The sequence below is a fragment of the Leuresthes tenuis genome, unplaced genomic scaffold (assembly GCF_036924035.1).
Source record: "Leuresthes tenuis unplaced genomic scaffold, fLeuTen1.0.hap1 SCAF_16, whole genome shotgun sequence".
Lineage (NCBI taxonomy): Eukaryota > Metazoa > Chordata > Actinopteri > Atheriniformes > Atherinopsidae > Leuresthes > Leuresthes tenuis.
Genome location: NW_027325370.1, coordinates 8,640,581 through 8,659,533, shown reverse-complemented (window position 1 = coordinate 8,659,533; position 18,953 = coordinate 8,640,581). Strand labels below are relative to the sequence as shown.

At 37.7% G+C, this 18,953-nt stretch overlaps 1 protein-coding gene across 2 annotated transcripts in view; it reads right to left on the bottom strand.

Moving 5' to 3' along the window:
• The window catches only part of cpne5a (copine Va), a 63,997-nt gene that overhangs the window by 3,402 nt on the left and 41,642 nt on the right, over nucleotides 1-18,953 (bottom strand). For both annotated transcript variants that reach the window (XM_072367693.1, XM_072367694.1), the window contains 5 exons: nucleotides 9,621-9,667; nucleotides 8,360-8,541; nucleotides 6,469-6,596; nucleotides 4,556-4,658; nucleotides 83-140 (listed from right to left, as the gene is read on the bottom strand). In XM_072367693.1, the coding sequence (XP_072223794.1) occupies nucleotides 83-140; nucleotides 4,556-4,658; nucleotides 6,469-6,596; nucleotides 8,360-8,541; nucleotides 9,621-9,667 (518 nt within the window). The remainder of the gene's footprint in view (nucleotides 1-82; nucleotides 141-4,555; nucleotides 4,659-6,468; nucleotides 6,597-8,359; nucleotides 8,542-9,620; nucleotides 9,668-18,953) is intronic.

Sequence of the window (18,953 nt, the reverse complement as noted above, 5' to 3'; positions counted from 1 at the left end):
GTAGGGCAGACATATGTTCAACATAACCTTTGAAGCAGACAACAGATTGGTTTCAACATATTTTCTCAACAAAAAACCTCACCATCAAATTCAGCTTGACCAACTCCAACAATGATGATCGACATGGGAAGTTTAGCTGCCTGTCGTAAACAAGAAGAACCAACAATCAGAATATGAAGCTGCTACTTCTCCAAATTCCAGTGCACATCTGTTCGCAAATTTAGTATCAACCTGCAAGCCCAGTTCCCCAGGGAAGGGGGAAAAAAAAATAATAGAGGAGATGACAATATGACAATTATACAAAGCATAAGCTTCTTGACTGTTTCACATCTCATTATGCAACGAAGTCTTTGTTGTCCAGGGGGGAAAGAAAACAACATACATTATTCAGTTCAGGGGTTTAAAGGCTGACACAAAAGCCTTCATATAACAGAATATTTCTACAAACCACTGAACACAGTGCTCTCATTTTGCAGGTTGCGCTGACAATGTAGAATATACAACTTAAAACTGGAGTGCAGAACACATCTTTTACATTCAAGACATGCCAAATTCATTTTAGAATTTCTCATTAAGCCTGTATGTCACATAACCAAGTTTATATCTTGTGTTTCTGTACGTTACATCAACCATCAGTAATTGCTTTGGCAGAACTAAAGGGGGGAAAATCTGTAGTGACTGAGATAAGGCAGCAAAATAGAAAAGGTCCAAGAAAAGTTGTAAATCTTCCAAATGAAAAACAAAATCTGTGTTTAGAGAAAGGTTTTTAAGTCTTTAACAAAAAAGGAAGTGATCAACAGCAAGGACAAACAGTTTTTCCTTTGGTATAAATTTGTCAGCAAGGGTGAGCTGTGGCGTGGCGTGGCTTGGCGTGAAGGTAGGACCCGGATGCAGATAATGGTAAAGAAAAACTTAATTTATTTAAACAAAAGGAACACGAGGCCAGAAAACCAAACACATTAAACTTACTATGAAAAACTAACAAAACAAAACACGACATGAAGCATGACTATAATAAAACTATGGCAATGAACAAACCTGACGTGGGAACAATGCCGGAGAATCGCTGTGGCATAGAACGGTGAGGATCTGGCAAAGTGCAAGGGGAGACCTGGAAACTAAATACTGAAGGGAGGTGATTGGTGATGGAGTGCAGCTGAGGGAGAAAGCAAAGGTGACTTGAGTGAACTGATGATCAAGAGTGACTGAGGGGAAACATGGCGAAAAACTATTGACTAAATATAAACCTAAAACATGAAAACAAAAACTATAATCATGACAGAAAAAAAAATCAAGAAACAAAAACACAACAAAACCCAAAGTCGTGAAAAAATCATGAGAATCTTCTCACATCGTTTGTGTAATTACTGTCACAGCCAGAAGGAGGAGACATAAGTTTTGCACAGCAGCTTTAAAATACATAATATCACGCAGTTCTTACATTATAAAGAAATCCTACACACACCACTCAGCCTTACATTACTTATTCATGATGTTTGCATATAGGAAAGTTTCAAACACTTAGCATCAAAACAGAGAGGCCCTGTACCTACCTAACAAGTAGAGGTTTATTAGGGAACAGTTTGTAGTGCAGATTGTACTGTGAAACATGAATTTAGACCACAGCACTGATGTGCAGAATGCTCTGGCATAAATGAATTATATGTGCTTGTGGTAAAAATGCATTTCCAGAGCAAAAGTAGGTCAGCTTTCCTGGAAAAAGCTCCGAGGGGTAGAGGCTGTCACACATAGAAGTAAATAGACTAAATAGGACCATCCCCTTCGTGGTCTTTATCAATTTTACCCCCTTCATCTCTTTTGCCATTTTATCTTTCGTTCAACTTTACTCTTTCCTCCCAATCTCTTGCTCTTGCACAAAAAATTCATATTCGATTTGCCCCTTTTCCAGCAGACCAGATCCCACAAGCAAATACAGTGCCTATAAACCGCAGACCAGATTCTGCATTCAGAGGTGAATTATTCAGTCTACACCATTTGTTACTTTGCCTGTACAGTAAAGTCACTCTGGGGACTGAACTCAACCTCCATCTTTCACTGCATATACCACAGTGACATACTGAGCGACACTAGCTCGGGTAATACACCCATTATTCATCGTTAAGGGTCTACAAAAACATTTTGGAAGTTTGACACTCTGACCAAAGGGCAAGAGAATTAAAGTGACTGGGCTACTGTATTTCTGATTAAAAGATTTCTGCACCGTCTGATAGAAATATATGTACACACTGAGTATGAGTGTATGGGTGTTTGTCTCAGTGTTGAATAGGATGAGGTGAGTATAAATAATGAATGACTAAATAAAAAAATAACCATCCATCAAGTAAACTATTTTGTGTATGATTATATCTATTATGACAATTTGTTGTAACTTTTCTGCTTAATAAAAGCTGGATTCCATTCTGAACCAGTAAACATCACTATGAAACCGCTTATATTTTGTGGCCCAGTGTAAGAAAAGCAATCCCATTTTACTATGACACTAAGCTGTAAAATGTTATGTTTAATGATGAAAATTAAGTCTATACATATTTAAAATATAACTGAAATTGTGTGGTGGGGACCCCTGGTTGACTTGACATGGAACCTCCTTTCTGACTTCAGGGAAAAGGTAAAAGTGGCTCATTCCTGAGTCACATGGCTCTGCTGTAGTCACAGATATTTATTGCCTTGCCTTGCCTTGCCCCCTTTACCACTGAAGAAAAAATCCACATGAGTGTTTGTGTTTTTTGTTTTTTTTTGTTTCTTATTATCTGGTGTGAAAAAGGTGAGTCAGACACGAGTGCCAAATTCTGTATTTCATCCAAAATGGAGAACCATCTGTTCCACATGAGTCTGAACCATTAAATGCTATCTTCTCATGCAGTAACTTAAAGGTGGAAAAAACATCACTTATGCAAAAGTGTCAGCTTAATCAGCTTAATCAATTTCTGCGCTGAAGCTAGGTAATGTTTGAGTGAAAAACTCAAGTCCAAATCCATGTTTTTGTGGATGCATCATTTAATGAATTGGAAACATGTTAGATGTCTTATTCATTATTAATGACACATTTCCCTGACATCAACATGTTATCTTTGGAAGTTGACCTGTTTGGGTTTAAATAACAGTTGGCTTTCAGACAGGAGTTTTGAATAGAGTTAGAGCACTGCAAAGTTCATTAATAACAAGTTAACCTATAGGTTTGACCAAGAATTTGGGGGGAAAAAAGAAAAAAGAAAAAGTCACAGAAAACGTACATGCAGTACATCTTCTTGAGGTGCTGGTATTTGTACTTCAAGCCTCTGAAGTTGAACACAAAGGTGACACCATTTAATTTCTGACTTAGAACTGTCAGATGAACTCTGGTAAAGCAAGCCCTGTGAGAATACCGCAAACTGTAGAATAGTTGTGGATTTTTTTAGGTTACTGTTTGAACCACTGTCCCATCCAACCAGCAAATGGACAACTGTAGACATAATCTGATACCTAAAAACAAACTCATTTATGGTTGGGCCTTCCAGGGCTGACATATACTTTCCAATATTATTTAAAGTCCTGAAATGAAATTTGGTCCCTAAAGGAAAAACATCCAAGGAAATGTATGCAGGTTGTATTTTGCCTGGAGGCTGTTCTGTTAGAGATATGGACACATTAGTTACTTGGAGCTGAGCTGAGCCAGTTTGGGGAAGCTGGTTTGTTGTTAGGCCATTAGCAGAACTCATCGGTAAATATCTGCTGTATGTATTCTTTAGAAATAGCTCTGGAAATAGCACAGCAGAAAGCCAAAACGCAGAGACGAGTTTGCCACAGAGCTCCTGTTGGAAATGTATCTTTACAGAGCAAAGACTGAGTGCAAAGTGAAGCAGGACATCCAGTCTTTTGCTCTATAAGCAGAGAAGAGAGAAGCCTAGTTCCAATGGCAGCAAGTTCAGGCTGAGCAGAGAGCAGAGCAGCAGACAAGATCTTAAAAGGAAGGTGTGGCTGTTCGAATGGTTTGATTAACAGTCGCAAATTCCCTTTAAACCCAGTCTGCTGGGGGTCAGAGCACTGCGTTGCTGTGAAGGTGCACCTTGTTGATGATGACTCTCCAGAGTGCCCATCTTATCACTACATTAGAAGAGCCGCAGGGTTGTCAAGACACACAAAGTATAGAACATGCAGAGTATGCATTAAGCCTCTGGGGTCTGAGCCGTAATGACGTCATGCAAGCGTGATCATAGACCTCAGAGGGTTAAACAAACAACAAATTCTCAAGAAGAATGGGTCAGATTCATTGAAGTGAACCAGTTGATGACAGAATAAATCTAAATCCTCCTGAAGTTCTCCATAAGAAAGAAAAATATTGGACAAATACTGGACAGAGCATCAAAGCATGTGAGAGTGAGACAAGTGGAGCAGAAAATATTTCATAAGTCCCAAAATCTGGTGCCACCACCAGAGCCTGAGCACATTGCCATAGAAAGCTAAAAGCACATAGAATGTGAAGGCACAGCAGTGCAGAATAGTGGGTGAAGGGGTGATGTTAATATCCTTCAGCTAGTGTTGAAGCAGCACTTACATTCACTATGGCCTCCTTGGTCTGAGCCATGTCTGATATTACTCCATCAGTGATGATGAGCAGGACAAAGTATTGAGATCCATCCTGCACTGCTGCTGCATACCTGTATGAAATAAATTGTGAGAACAGAGCAGTTGGAATACAACAACCCATTTTAGAGCAGAGCTGAATCTTGTAAAGGCTGTATCTTCTTGGCCGTACACTAAACTCTGAAGCAGGCATGAACAATCAAAGAGAACATCTATGAGCAACAGAGAAGTAACCACTATGTGACAGATATATACAAAAAAAATTAAAAAGCATGTTCCTCTACCAAGTGAGTGACACGAAAGCTTAATTTAGGCATGTTAAGAAGAAAAATGGGCTGTATAGCTCTTTACATCTCAGAGGTCTATCTAGATGCAATTACAAAACCCATCAGAGACGCCACAGTGAGTGTGGCCTAGTTTCTGTTGCCCATCGCTTCCCACACTATGAATAATTTATTAAACTGTTTAGGCAAGTGCAGCAGTCCAATTCTTTCAGAACATTATTGATTGCCTAGCACTCATTTGACCAGACTTATTTGATGAGCCAAGAGGAAAAAAATCAAAGCAGATGATTTTGAGAGCCAAGGACAGGTCAGAGGTGAGCCCTTACTCTCGTCCCCAGGATGATAAATTTCCCAGCGAGGCACTGACATTTTAATCAATGAGCATGCCCGTCAGTGACAGCAGCAAGAGCAATGAACGGTGTTTAGAGATTAAAGAAGCATTTGTGCTCCTCAACTGCCTCACAATAATGTAGGCCACACTCACTGGAAATTGTTAGGGGAGTTGTCAGAGTAGTAAGTGTGGCACCAAACTTAAATTAGAGCAAGGAATGAGCGGAGTGAGAGTATTTACTATTTGTACATTTAGTAATCAGTATGTGTCACTCATTAACATTTATCCCAAACTTCAACATCATCAACTGCTTCCATCAATTACTCAGATTTTGGCCTGTGATGCACACAAAACCTCAACTGAGAGTAAAAGATATTACATGACAGTCATATTGTGGATGCTTTTATCCAAAGTGACTAACAAGTGAAGAACACATTGAGCGTAAATGTGGGGGTCAGTAAATTTTGCAATTTAACTTTGATATGCTAACTAGATGTTGGCAAACAAACCAGCAACCTTCTGATTGAGTTTGTTCACGGGAACAAAAAAAAGACGGGAAATGACGAGACATGAATGAAAAGAGAAAAACTAGAAGATCCAAAACACCAAAACTCATGAACCATGACATAAATCCCTCAATAAACTGCAAGATGAAATCTTACTGTTTCATAATTAGCGAAGCAATATCACAGTTGAAATTAATCAATCGGACAGTGATCGTTAAAGCCAAGTTAAGATCCCAACAGAATACAGGGGAGGGGTGAAACCTTGTTCGACTTCTTATTAATTCGACAACTGTTTCAACTACAACATGCCCTCTTTAAACAAATCACCTCTGCTGTGAAACAACCTTTAAATTCACTAGCTGAACCATGACACCATGACATTTGTATAGCAACAGTTCCCCATTCACAGTAAAGCTCTCACCAACACTCGTCATGACAGACAGCATGATATTAAATCATTTCCCCTGCAAGTTACAGCATCTTACCTTCCCACTCATTATTTTATGTCTAAAAAAATCCTATTACAGCTGTGCTTGAAAATGTCAGGCCTCACATGTGCCTCTTTAACATTTTTATTCTTCTCAGCCAGGCAGCTGACTGCTTGTTTTTCCCACATTACTTCTGTTCAGTCCTTAGAGAAACCACAACTCACTGACTTAATACCTCTGATGGCTGCCTGCTAAGGATTATTTACAGACTGACTTCCAGAGAAAAGGTGACTGTGCTGAGATATGTTCACCGGCATAGACACTTGTGGTCACACCTTGCCACGTGATTGACAACAGGAGCAAAGTTGGTGGGTCCATACAGTTGAACTGTCTTAAGGCTTTGATGGTAAGCTTCAAGAATCCCCTCCATACCGTTACAGTACGGGTTCTCGATGTTGCCATTCTGAAAAAAAACAAAAGCAAGAGCTTTACTGATGCAAAAAACACATGCATGGCAGTCGGACTTGAGCCAACAAAATAAATCTTGAAACATTTATAAAGGATCTCAGACATTTCATAATAACTGAGGAATTAATGGTCGACCTAAACTAGTAAAGTTCAGAAAATATTAAGACCTTCTCACTTACACTTTGTGTTATATATATCATATCCCCCCTTATCAATCTTAACTCAAAGCAAAAACTGAATTTTCATTTTTGCAAAGTAAAAGACTGAAAATGACTTTGTAAAAAAGCATTAAGATGCTTTATCCAGTATTTAATTGATGCACATTTGGCTGCTCTTACAGCCCTGAATCTCCAGGGAATGATGCAACAAGCTCAGCACACCTTGATTTGATGTGATTATTCTATGCAGATCCTCTCAAGTTCTTTTAATTTGTTCAGTTACTGGACAGTCAGTTTCAGGTCACTCGAGATATATATACATCATTTTCAGTAAAGCCTTTGTCCGGATTCCCCCAGGTGATTCCCACACCTGTCCCTATGCAACTCCAGCTTTGTCTTTGCTGTGTGTTGTAGGTCACTGTCCTGTTGGAAGGCAAATTTTCTGCACAGTCCTGGGTCCTGAGTTGCTCTGGAGCAGGTTTTGATCAAGGATATCCCTGCTTCTCACTATTCAGCTTCCTCTAAAATCTGATAATTCACGCATTCCAATTTTACAAAGAAGCAGTTGATTGTGCTTGTTTCACTCCCCTACATCGGCGAGGAGAAAACCAGGAAGAGCTCAATACCATTGGTTGAGCATATCATGATGTTATTTACTGCATAAAATTGCAGAGAAGGGTAGACAAACATTCACAACAAAAATTCTGGCTCTAACTTGCTGATTCAGTTTTCTTCAGAAGCACAAACCAAGTTCCATTTGCTTCTGTAGTCAAACCTCCTAATAAATTATCCAAAATGGGTGTTGTTACTCAATTAAGTTGCAGTGTTAGAGCCATTTATGTCCATGAATTAATATTACTGCACCATGTAGCTTATGGAACCGCAGGTCTACTTTACTTTCATGGTTTAGCTTAAACTGTTAAATATTAATTCAAGTAGAGGTTAACTTCATATAATAAGACTGATGCTGCAGCTGGTTGTGTTTCTCCAAAAACCCTGACACCTCTTCTCTATAAAAGATATGGTATACAATTTAAATTTGATAATAAATTTAATAAACTAATTTAGCTTTAAATTTAATTTCCTTAGCAATACAGCAAATATAAAAGTAAAATTAGACAATATCAAAAAAATATTCCACACGGGAATGTAACTTTACTTTTAAGCCCACTTACACAGGCCTCAATTATATGGTGAGATTAATCTTAATTTGCAAATTTCAATGGAAGCATGGAGTGATGCAGACGTTATCCAGTAGACACACTCCTCATTAGGCTGTACTATGCAGCAGCCAGAGCACATTAGCTGGCTGAGAGAAGCTAAATTGATTTAAGAATCTTTCAGCCTTACAGAACCTAATTTGCACTATAAAGGGTAAACAGAAGTCCCTCTGAATTATGCATGTTAGAGGTGTAGATGCATTTATGTTAAAATGCTCACATCCATATTGCACATGAACTTGAGCTTACCCAAACTTGCCCTCTCAAAACTCCACAGTGAGAGCCAAAATCACTTTTAATATGATTCACATTAACTTCATGACAAACTTCTTGGCTGAATTACAACCTCAGTGTCAAAAATAATCCCATTGTTTACTCACCAGTGGAAACTCATGGGATACCCTCCCATCAGGCGGCAGTTTAGCACCAAATCCAAGGGCTGGAAACATCTTATCACTATCATAGTCCTGAATGATCTCTCCAACAGCCTTTAGGGCCATGGCATAGGCATTCATCTGATAAGGGTTCATGTAGTGTAGTGAGGTGGACTGGGATGGATTTCCTTTTAAGACAAGAAAAGACAGAGTTAGTGAGGAAAACCAACAGACAGAGCAATCTGATTGATGTGACCAGAGAACCAAAGAACAAACCGAAGCTAAAGCTAATGTTTTGATTCAGCAATGAGGCTTGATGTAAGCGCCTGCATTATTTGCAACACTGGAACTCAGCTATCTTACAATGGCTGCAGCATGGGACTAACAGAGAGTTAGTTGTGAATATGAAAGATTTCTAATCATGAATTTAGATGGCCCAAAATATTACATGCAGAAAAAAACAGTTAAGCGGATTTTGAGCATAGACTTAAGTTCTCAGTCATCTGACTAGATGTATATTGGGGGGGGGGGGTGGATCTGTATTATATCAGACAGGTTGTGTCCAGGTCACTAACTGTCTAATTTGATAATATCGGGATTTTTTTTCCGAAAGCAAGGGTCTTATGCCAAATCCCAGATGCACTGTGAAATGCACAATATGAATTAGCAATGCAATATCCTCTAAACTTGGGTTTAATGTTATTGAACAAGGAACTCTGGCTGAAATGAGGCATATCTGTTTGCTTAGCTGTTAAAAAAGGTCCATAAGATGACACTCAAAGTCAGATATATTGAGCCTTGCAACAAACCAAGGCAAACTTATGTGGTAATAATAAATCAAAAACTTCTCATGATAAGTCTGATGTAACATAAAAGTTTTCTATCAGACTTAGGATTATGAAAGGTTATGAAGAGAGGTTACAGGAGGAGAACAGTGTCAGATGTTAGAGTTACATTTATGTTTTATACATCTTTATATGTTTATACAACATATCTGAATTAATATGGATGCTCTGTTTGTGTTGCACGTTGCTTGAGAAACAGCATCTTTTCTTTCTTTGGCCAATTCTGTTTATACATTTGGAAACAGATGTAAATGCACTTTGTTTAATGTGTGAACAGCTGGAAGAAAAAGATGTAACGGAAATATAGAAGATTACAAGTAGGGAGAAAAGCCTGGTCCTCCTTTAATTCGTTGAGAATGACAAAGTTGTACATCTGATGACAAATGACAGCACAACAGGAAAACAGCAGTCGAAATACTCACCATTTGATGCAGTGAAATCAATGGCCACTGTGAAGTGAATCTGAGTTCTGAAATAGATGAATGAGGACAATGAGAAGAAGGAAAAGTCAAAGCTGCAGTTTAATGGGGCTTTCTTTGGTTTCAATGTGTTCTTTGTTGTATTTCTCATCTCATTACTGTACTCAGAACTACTGTGTTCTTTATTCACCTTTATTATCTGCTTTCACAGATTATTCAGTAGAACACATGAAATAAACAGGTTTTTCAAATCAAATGCTTTGAAAGAGAGACAAAAACATATACATTTTTTATGGCCATACAAGATTTTTGTTAGGAGTGTAAATAGCTGTCTTACTTGGAACAAACTAAGTGATTACTGTTGCAAAAACAATAATCCACTCCCACCGTGCTCGATAATCTAAAGGTGTTCAGAAAGAGAACAACAAGCTGTGGCCAGCTGCAGACCAAAATAAAATATTTTTCTATTGAATATTTAGCTTAGTCTGCCTCTGAAGATTTATCAACAGAGTAGTTATACGAGATGTAATTCTTTTTTCCAACTTTTCAAGTTGTCCTGATTGATTTCCATGTCTGTTTAAGAAATGTGCTCATTTACACAAGCTTGTAGCTGTTAAAATGCTTAATTTCACTGTCTTTGTTAAATGTGGTCATTGTTGTAGGACAAATGAGAAATTTGAGGTGTTCCACCCACTGCGTCAGTGCTGAAAAACAAGTCTTCTGCATTTTCCAAAAACCAGATATTTTTTATTCATGAGCATAATGATTACCGGAACCTTAAAAAGAAACTGAACATGGCTCAAACCCTCTGCTGGATTTGCATGTTTCCCAAGAGAGGCAAACGAAGAGTAAAGGAGAGGGGAGCTTAGATCAAAGTGTGTGCCCTTTCCCTGTGATTAACACTGATTGCCTCCTCTTGATTCCACCTTCATTCAGAAACTCACACAAGCACAGTATCAGAGATAATGGCGGCTTCCTCCTGCAGAGACGGGCCTCAGCTCATTAATCAGCATTGAGCCGGACCACTCAGTTGACAAAGGGGAGTTGTTACGTTGGCATGCTGCCTCGAATTGAAATTCTTTTCTGATTTCTGCGGTTTGTTTTTTAATGTTTGCCTAAAAAAGGAAAGTGGTGAGTTGGAGTAAAGGCACAGACCATAGAGACTATCAATCCACTAGCAAACTGATCATCACCAAAAGGTTCACTCTTAGACATTTGCTGCTTGATTCTGTGGTAAGTTGAAATACTCACAACATGATTTCTTATTTTATCTATGAATTTATGTTTACACAACATTTATAGATCGATCAAGGCAGTTTTCCCCTTAACTAACACTTACACATTAGTTATGATTTTTCTAATAGATCTTCAGCATTCTCCTCTTGGCCTCAGATAATGGGCATGTGTCGATGCACGTCCTGTAAGATCTCTGTGCTGGATTTCATCAAAATAACACAATTACTTTTTACTGAAGCTTGAACATGTTAATGGGATTAAAGGGACCATGCTGGGCTGATTTAAGCCACCTCTAGCCGATAGTTTCAAGTTTGTTCATGTGAACCATGTGTTAGTCATAGCATTCCACAAGGTTCTGTACTTGGACCAATACTTCTCACCATATACAGGTTTTCATTAGATAATGTAAGTAGACAGCAAGGTATTACTCTCTATAGCTGCAGATAATCAGTTATCTAAATTACAAGTATGTCTTCAATATGCTTAGGTACTGGTGACATAATAAACTGCTTATAAAAAAAAGTTGGGTTTTTTTACACTGAAAAATCAGAGAACCACTGTTTAACCACGTTGTTAGTCTGGATGGCATTACTGTGGCTTGGACTACAACTGAGGAGACTATTATTAGTCATTAGGAGTTATTTTTAACCTTTAGTTCACACATAAAAGAATGTGAGACCGTCTTCTTTTACCTGTTTAATGTTTCCAAAATTAGGAAGATCCCATCAAAACAGTGATTCAGAAAAACTAGTTGATACATTTGTTCCTTCTTAGGTGGGTCATTGTAATTCCTTATTAACAAGACTCTGAAAAACCTCCAGATTAAATATGCTGCAGGGAGAGTTCTAGTGGAAGCTAGCAGGAGAGGTGATATTCCTCCAGTATTAATTTTTCTTCGTTGGTTATCTGTGAAATCCAGAACAGAATTTAAAATGCTCTTCTTCACATTTAAAGCTCTTTATGGCCAAGCTCCTTCATATATTAAAGATCTAAAAGTTCAGAATTTTCCCTATCGAGCACTTTTCTCTGAGAGCGCACACTTCCTTCTGGTTTTTAAAAGTAAAATGAGAAGCAAAGCTTTCAGCTATCAGAGTCCTCTCCTGTGGAACCAGCTCCCAGTTTGGGTTCAGAAGACTCTCTACATTTAAGATCAGGTTTAAAACAAAAAAAGATTTCCCATAATGTACAGAGCATCTCCACTTTACTATCCTCCATCTCACTTTCCATTCACTTTGTCTTCCCTATTGTTTAATCTCTTTTGTTTCCGGATTTTTTTCTGCAAGTATCTTCTACATTCTAATCTGCGGTTACTGGCCTGATCAACCTATCAAGTTTTAATTTCTCTCTTTGCTTCTGTTTCCACACTCAAACCAATCACGGCAGGCAGTTGCCTTCCCTGAGTCCGGATTTACTAGAGGTTTCTTCCCATTAACAGATTTCTTTTCCCACTCCTTTGTCAACAAGCGTTTGTTTGAAAATAACTATTGGGTTTCTCTTCATGTGTTAACTTGTTGTGTTCTTACAACTCCTCCAATTTGCAAGTCAAAACTTGCGATAATTGCTTATGAAGCCAAAATTTAAGAACTTTTGAAATATAAGAATTTCCTATTTATGTTGCCCGTCTCCAACCAATAACAATCACAGCATAATAATCCTACCTATGCTATTTTATTCTCTATTCACATGAGATCTACCATACTGGTCATATTGATTATAATTACTTTAAACATCATAACATATTATATTATGAATATACCACATACACCCAGAAAAAAACATCAACTCTATCTATACTAATGACTCTACAGACTTTCATCATTAATTAGGGTAGGGGTTTGGAAGATTGTTATTTGTTTCTTCTGAACAAATTCAGAAGTCATTGTGCATTCTCAGTGATGACACTTTAAACTAAAGAAGTGTTGAACCAGCAGGCCATGATCACACAGATCTCTCTATGGATCAGTATCCGCTGTCTGTCTGAGGCTCACTCAGTTGCACTTTCCAACACAGAAAATAAAGAACAAAGCAAAAGAGTTAGCGAGTAAAAGTAGAGTGAGTTTAAGTTTTAAGATACTTTGAGGGTAGTTTCTTTGTAGTATCTTTGAGACCTTGGCACAGAGAGACCTTTTTTCTTTTCTTTTGTACTTATGATACAAAGTAGGGATTTGTTAAAGAGCTGCGCAAATTACCTTGAAACAAATAAATCAATATGGAATAATGTTGACTGATGCTGCAGTATTGTCTGTTTTGTAGGTCCATTTGCAAACAACCAGGGACTCATCTGCAGATGCTATTTTAATCCTTGTTATGTTCAAATCTATAGTCTTTGGGAGAGGGTAATTGCTTTGTTATTTTTTGCTTTTTTTTTTACACTTCTTTGAGAGGTGTATTGCACAAAGGACAAAATAATGTGCCATCATTATCTCCTAGAACTGGACAGGAGGTAATACATCTGACATCAGTCCTAAGTTTTGTTCTCAGCTAAAATTACAGCCCCCACTCTGCAAGCTACCTTCAATTACTGTAATAGTTTAAAAAAATGGGCACATATGTTGAAGTGTAATATTAAATTTCCTCCTCTAATGATTCAAATAATATATTGCCCAAGTTTGAGTTTTGTAACAAATAGCCTCCTGATGTAGCAACTCATTTTCAGGTTATATAAATCCTATAGCTTACTTGCCCACACCCACCCAAACCATTTCACCTCAGTTATATATAAAAGATATGCCACATCTTAAAGCAAAAATCGAAGAACCTAAGCCTGCTCTGCCCATTACATCCTGAGTGCTGCATTTCCAGTCCAGTCTTTTGTTCAGGTGACAATCGTGGTTTGTATGGTCCTCTGCTATTTCCAACTCTTTTCTGGGTGGTGTAAATTGTGTTTGATTTATTCTTGGTCCTCCCAAAATCCACAACCATCTTCCTTTTGATGTTCTTTCACTTTCTCCTGTCTTGTTAACAACCGTTTAGCCTGTATACACAGTAATACCCAAAAAAACTCAGGCAAGAAAATCAATATATTTTACTGCCCAAATTTCAGCTTATCTGGACTTTGGTGGCTGAAAGTGAGGTATACTGCCTCTGCTTCCATGTAAAGTTAACCCAAACATGAACATGAGCCCCAGTGGCCCCTTGTCATGACAAAACAGCAGATTTTACAAATCACGGCATACCAGCACACATATGTGAAACCCTTTAAAATCACTTGCATTTCTCCTCTGCCTTTTCACAAAGCTGAGCAAAAAGCAAATCATAACACATGCAAAAATTAATATGACTTTGTAGAAGAATAAAGAGAATGTCACAGCTGAGAAACATCTCACATGTTTCCAATAATCACTGGATGTAAAAGAATAGAATATTGTGTGATCCTGTCAAAGTGTCATTTTCAAACAGACCACAAAGATTACAACAACAAATAATGAAAAATAGATAAATAATGAATAAACAGTACGAGTTTCAGGATATTTTGGGATAAAAATCATTTAACCTTAATATGATCCGCACACAATAAAGTCATTCAATTATCAATCTACCAGCAGATTTAATTTGGGAAGAACATAAATCTTGCATTAGCCTATCTGAATCAGAGCAGTATATGGCTTTTTGACTTTAATTACTTCTATTTGACTATATTGCTGCACAAATTGAAGGTTAATGAGAATTAATGAAAAAAAAAACACTTCACTGTGAAACCCTACAGGGTGCAGCGGTGGGTCTAGAAAAAGAAATTGCTTTTTCCCCTTCACTTAAGAAATCATTTAAATGCATTGTGTTAGGTATCACCTTTTAGAGATGGAGCAGTAAAGCAAACACACGTGAAAGGAGAGAAATCAATAGCAGAGATCTAAAATATCAAAGTTGGGCCTTAGATCAGTTTTATACAGCTCACTGCTCACACTCCTTATTCATACTCTTCATCATCTATCTGAAAGATGTTGTTACTGGGCATTCAAGTTCTTTTATTTTCTCTCTTTTTTTTAAAGTTCCTTTTTCATTTTTTTTGAAGGGGGGTTAAAATAAATCTCTTTTTTAACCGAGCAAGATGGCAAATCAGACAAAATAATGCACAGGGAAGAACATTGTTCTGTGACTTGTGATTGTTTGTACTATTTTTCAAACTTACAGAATCCAGTATCATGTTATCAGAGGTGAATTATAATCCACCTTTCGAGACCCGGTGAAGCATCTACCTGCTTAAATGAGTCCACATCGGCACAAGGTAGGCATGTACTCTTATGTTTTTTTGTTGTTGTTGTTCTTTATATCATTCAGCCTGCACTGCTGTGTAAGAAGCTCCAGAATATACAGGTGGATGCCACCATAATCACCTGGGATACTGACCACCTGAAATATACCACAGCATATATAACTGAAAGGCTGAGCAGGTGGTCAGCTGCATGCTAGCTCTGAAGGGGACTGTGATCTCACATTCTCTTCACCTTTCTGTCTCTTCATCTTTTAAACCCCAGACTTCCTAAGTCAGAGTACTATTATGTGCAGAAATATTCAGATGACTGCAGTTTTTGGGTGTGTCAGTAATGGACAAGAGGGTGAGCACAGGGAACTGGTAGACCGTTTTGTGGTATGATGTGACAACAATCAACTCCTCTTGAATATAAACAAGACAAGGAGATGATTGTGGATTTTAGAAAGATTGAAGAACAAGCCAAACGCTATTTCCATCCTGGGCATAGAGGTGGAGGAGATGGAGACTAACATGTTACATTCGTTCTTTAAGTTTGTGATAGAACTTTTTTTTTTCTTTTAAGTCACCTGTTTCCAAAATAAACTGAACAAACTGAAAGAAACTCTGGTATCCCTTAAGCTTACTGCATAAAAAAAAAGTTTTTTGAAAAATAGACATCACTGCACACACATTTCCACATACACACATAATATAGCGATTAAACGAGAACTTCTTTAGGCAGAGGCTTTTTCAGCTCAGCTGAGGTCATTCCTGGCCAATGCACTAGCCTTATAAAAGTGACTCTAAATAATTACTTTTAGTTCCTTTTTTCATTTCTAATTTTCTTTTTTCCTTTTGTCAATAAGTTAACAGTAACAAATATTAACAAATATTCAAATATATGCTGTGTAATGCAACAATATAAGTTCCCTTTGGAAAAGTTCCTCAGCTCTTACTTACAGGACATCAAGGTATCATCATGTTGATTTGATAAATGTTCAATAGATTAACTAAGAATAACACTATAAGACTTCAGTTGCTTCAAAGTTTTCCATTAAATTCACCAAATCAGCTGTTACCTTTCCACACCCAAAGAACAGAGCCCCCCTCAGGTATAAATGCTCTGACTTCCTTTTGTCTGTATCTTTCCATACCATAACCGCTGAAGGGTGTGGACTGATCTTTTCCTTGCAAGGAAAAATAAAACTTCGCTGGCCGGCAGAAAAAGGAAAGTTCTCTATTTCATTTCTCATCAGAGGTATTAGGAAGGAAGCATAAAAAAAAACCACAACACAACCAACACAGAATTGTCTTGACTTATAGTGCACACAGAATGAGGCAGGAAAAAATAATCCTGACAATTCTGTGTCCCTGAACCACACATATTTTAGGTGGTTTCTTCTGGACAATTCTTGTCTCTGTGGCTTCATTGGAGAATTTTGATGTACAGAGAATACAGGGCGTTATATTGTCGAGAGTGTTTCTTAGATAAAACACTGGGGACAGTGTGGCAACAGTACACAGGTGGTAGAAAGAGTTTCTTCCTGAGATTTCACATATTTTAATAATATGTGTTTAAAGTAATTATCTGCATCATTAGTCCCTCTCCCAGGCGTGCTGAGAAGCTGTTTGTAACAAAAAGATTAGATACTACCTCAAACCCCTCACTGGGTTAATTTGTGGTAAAATCTCTGTCTAGTCTGTGTATAAAACAGCTGTTTGGGAAGAGTGGCACTTTTTACTCAGTTTGGTGGTTAAAAAGCTGTGTTACATTTCAAAATAATGGCTAGATAAAGACCCCATTTCCAGTCTGATTCTGGAGTTCTGAATTGAGGCTCAGTGTATACAATCGGTGCCACTATTGAATCTGTACTACAAGGCATAGTTTGATGACCTTGTGAAATAGTGTGGAAATATGGAAGTAACTGAGCAACATTACTGAAAACAATCTACATGATTCAATTGCAGCCTGTGAAATTTGGCTGTTCTAACGTGAGGCTTTGGTGGGAGGCAATGCGTTGAATACGTACCCCAATATCGAGCAATCAGAGCTTACATGTTGGTTACTGTAAACCTGAATGGTTGTTCATCTGAATTTTTCAAGATATAGAATATTATTTACTTGCACTAACATGATAACAACTAAACAAAATCTAAAATCAGTAAATTAAGCTGCACATTCTAGTTTGATTTTCCAACTTCTCCTTTGCCTCCATTTTTTTTTTACAGTGTCTAAGGACAAACTGAGTCAAGAACTGAACAAATAGTGAAGGTGTAAGTGAGGTTACTGTATGTGCAGGTACAGTATGAGCATTGATTTGTGTAAGCTGGAGAGAGACCAACAGGACAGATCTGGGACACTAGCAAAGCAGAAAACTAAAACCAGGCCAGCTGCTGATCCACTGAGAAACATTCCCACATGTGACAGGTTGTCCACCCTTAATTAAGCTCTCAGATCTTCTTTATATTTCATCATAATCATTCAAATTCACTTGCACAGAAGTTTTGGCTGTGGGCACCATCTCTATTGGGGCCACACTTCATTCAAATGTGATAAATTTAAGGCCATTCAAAATTGCATTTAATAAAACTGAGGAAAATGTGGAAGGTTGCTTGTACTGTAATGAGCAGCAATAGAGGTGGAAAACATAATGAGTCAGGAGAGCAGACAAACTGCACTCAAAGCAACTGTATCTCACCCTACTCCTTTTCTACCTAATTTCCATTTATTAATGTCAGCAATATGACATGCAAATTTAACACAACACTCATTAGTGTCCTCTGTATTGTTGTTTCAACTTATGTATTAACCCCCACAATGAGCCATTTTAACACCACATGTATGAGTCGAGTGTGTGTTTCACTGCCACAAGATGTGCAGATTTCACTGAAAATGCTGTAACTGCTGAGTTTCTTTGTCAAATGAACTGGTCTCATAAAATAAATTCTTTAGAGGAAGGGAAAAATATCAGAATGGCGCACAACAAATGTCTAAAGCCAAGAGCGAATGACATTACTTTGCAGTTATCACTCATTTTCATCCATTTGTTGACTGTGATGCCCATCACCACCGAAACATCATAAACCAAAAATCCACTGGTAACCAAATAAAGCAGATCAAGGCAGAGGCTCAGGATAGTTCTGTTGGGCAGTCAACAGCACAACTATATATAAAACAATAAGCACTAGTTGTTAGGAGACACAAAATAAAATGTGGCAAAAACTCGGCTGTTTTTCTGTCCTGATGTGTGAGACAACAAGGTGTTTGACACATCTATGAAGACAAACAATTTTTTTAAACTAGGACAAGAAGGCTGTCGACCACTTTACACGTAATATGGCTGTAAAAGGGTAGCTAGCAGAGTTCCTGTTGTGTTTGTCAGTCACATGGAAACGTTCTTAGGGAGTGGCTGATTTTCAGTGTGTGCTAGTTTAAATCATATTGCATGCATGGTACAGCCTGGAAAAATCTCCATGTTGAAGAAAAGATCACATAATAACTCTTAAATGGGTGTATGATCACAGAATTGTTAGTGTGACGACTCAAATATTGCGACAACAACATCACATTGACATTAATACACTTAGCATCTCTGTGCCTTTTAAGTGAAATAATATCATGACACAAACCTTAAATGTGATGCATGTAACAAATTTCTCTGTTTTTGTACTTCGAATGCACATGGATCAAAAACACATTTTACTGACAATATGTGTTTAGCTAGATGCTAAATTCAAGCCATACAGTAAGCCTGGGTATATGAGAGGAAGGGTCTGTCCTTTAATTGAATTTCTGAGCAGATTCTGTTGTTAGACTTTAGTTTGTTTCTAAGACCAACTTTTTATTAGCTTTCACACCATTCACAAACTAAGTCACAGCTGTGCTTTTTGTCTGACACGATTTTATC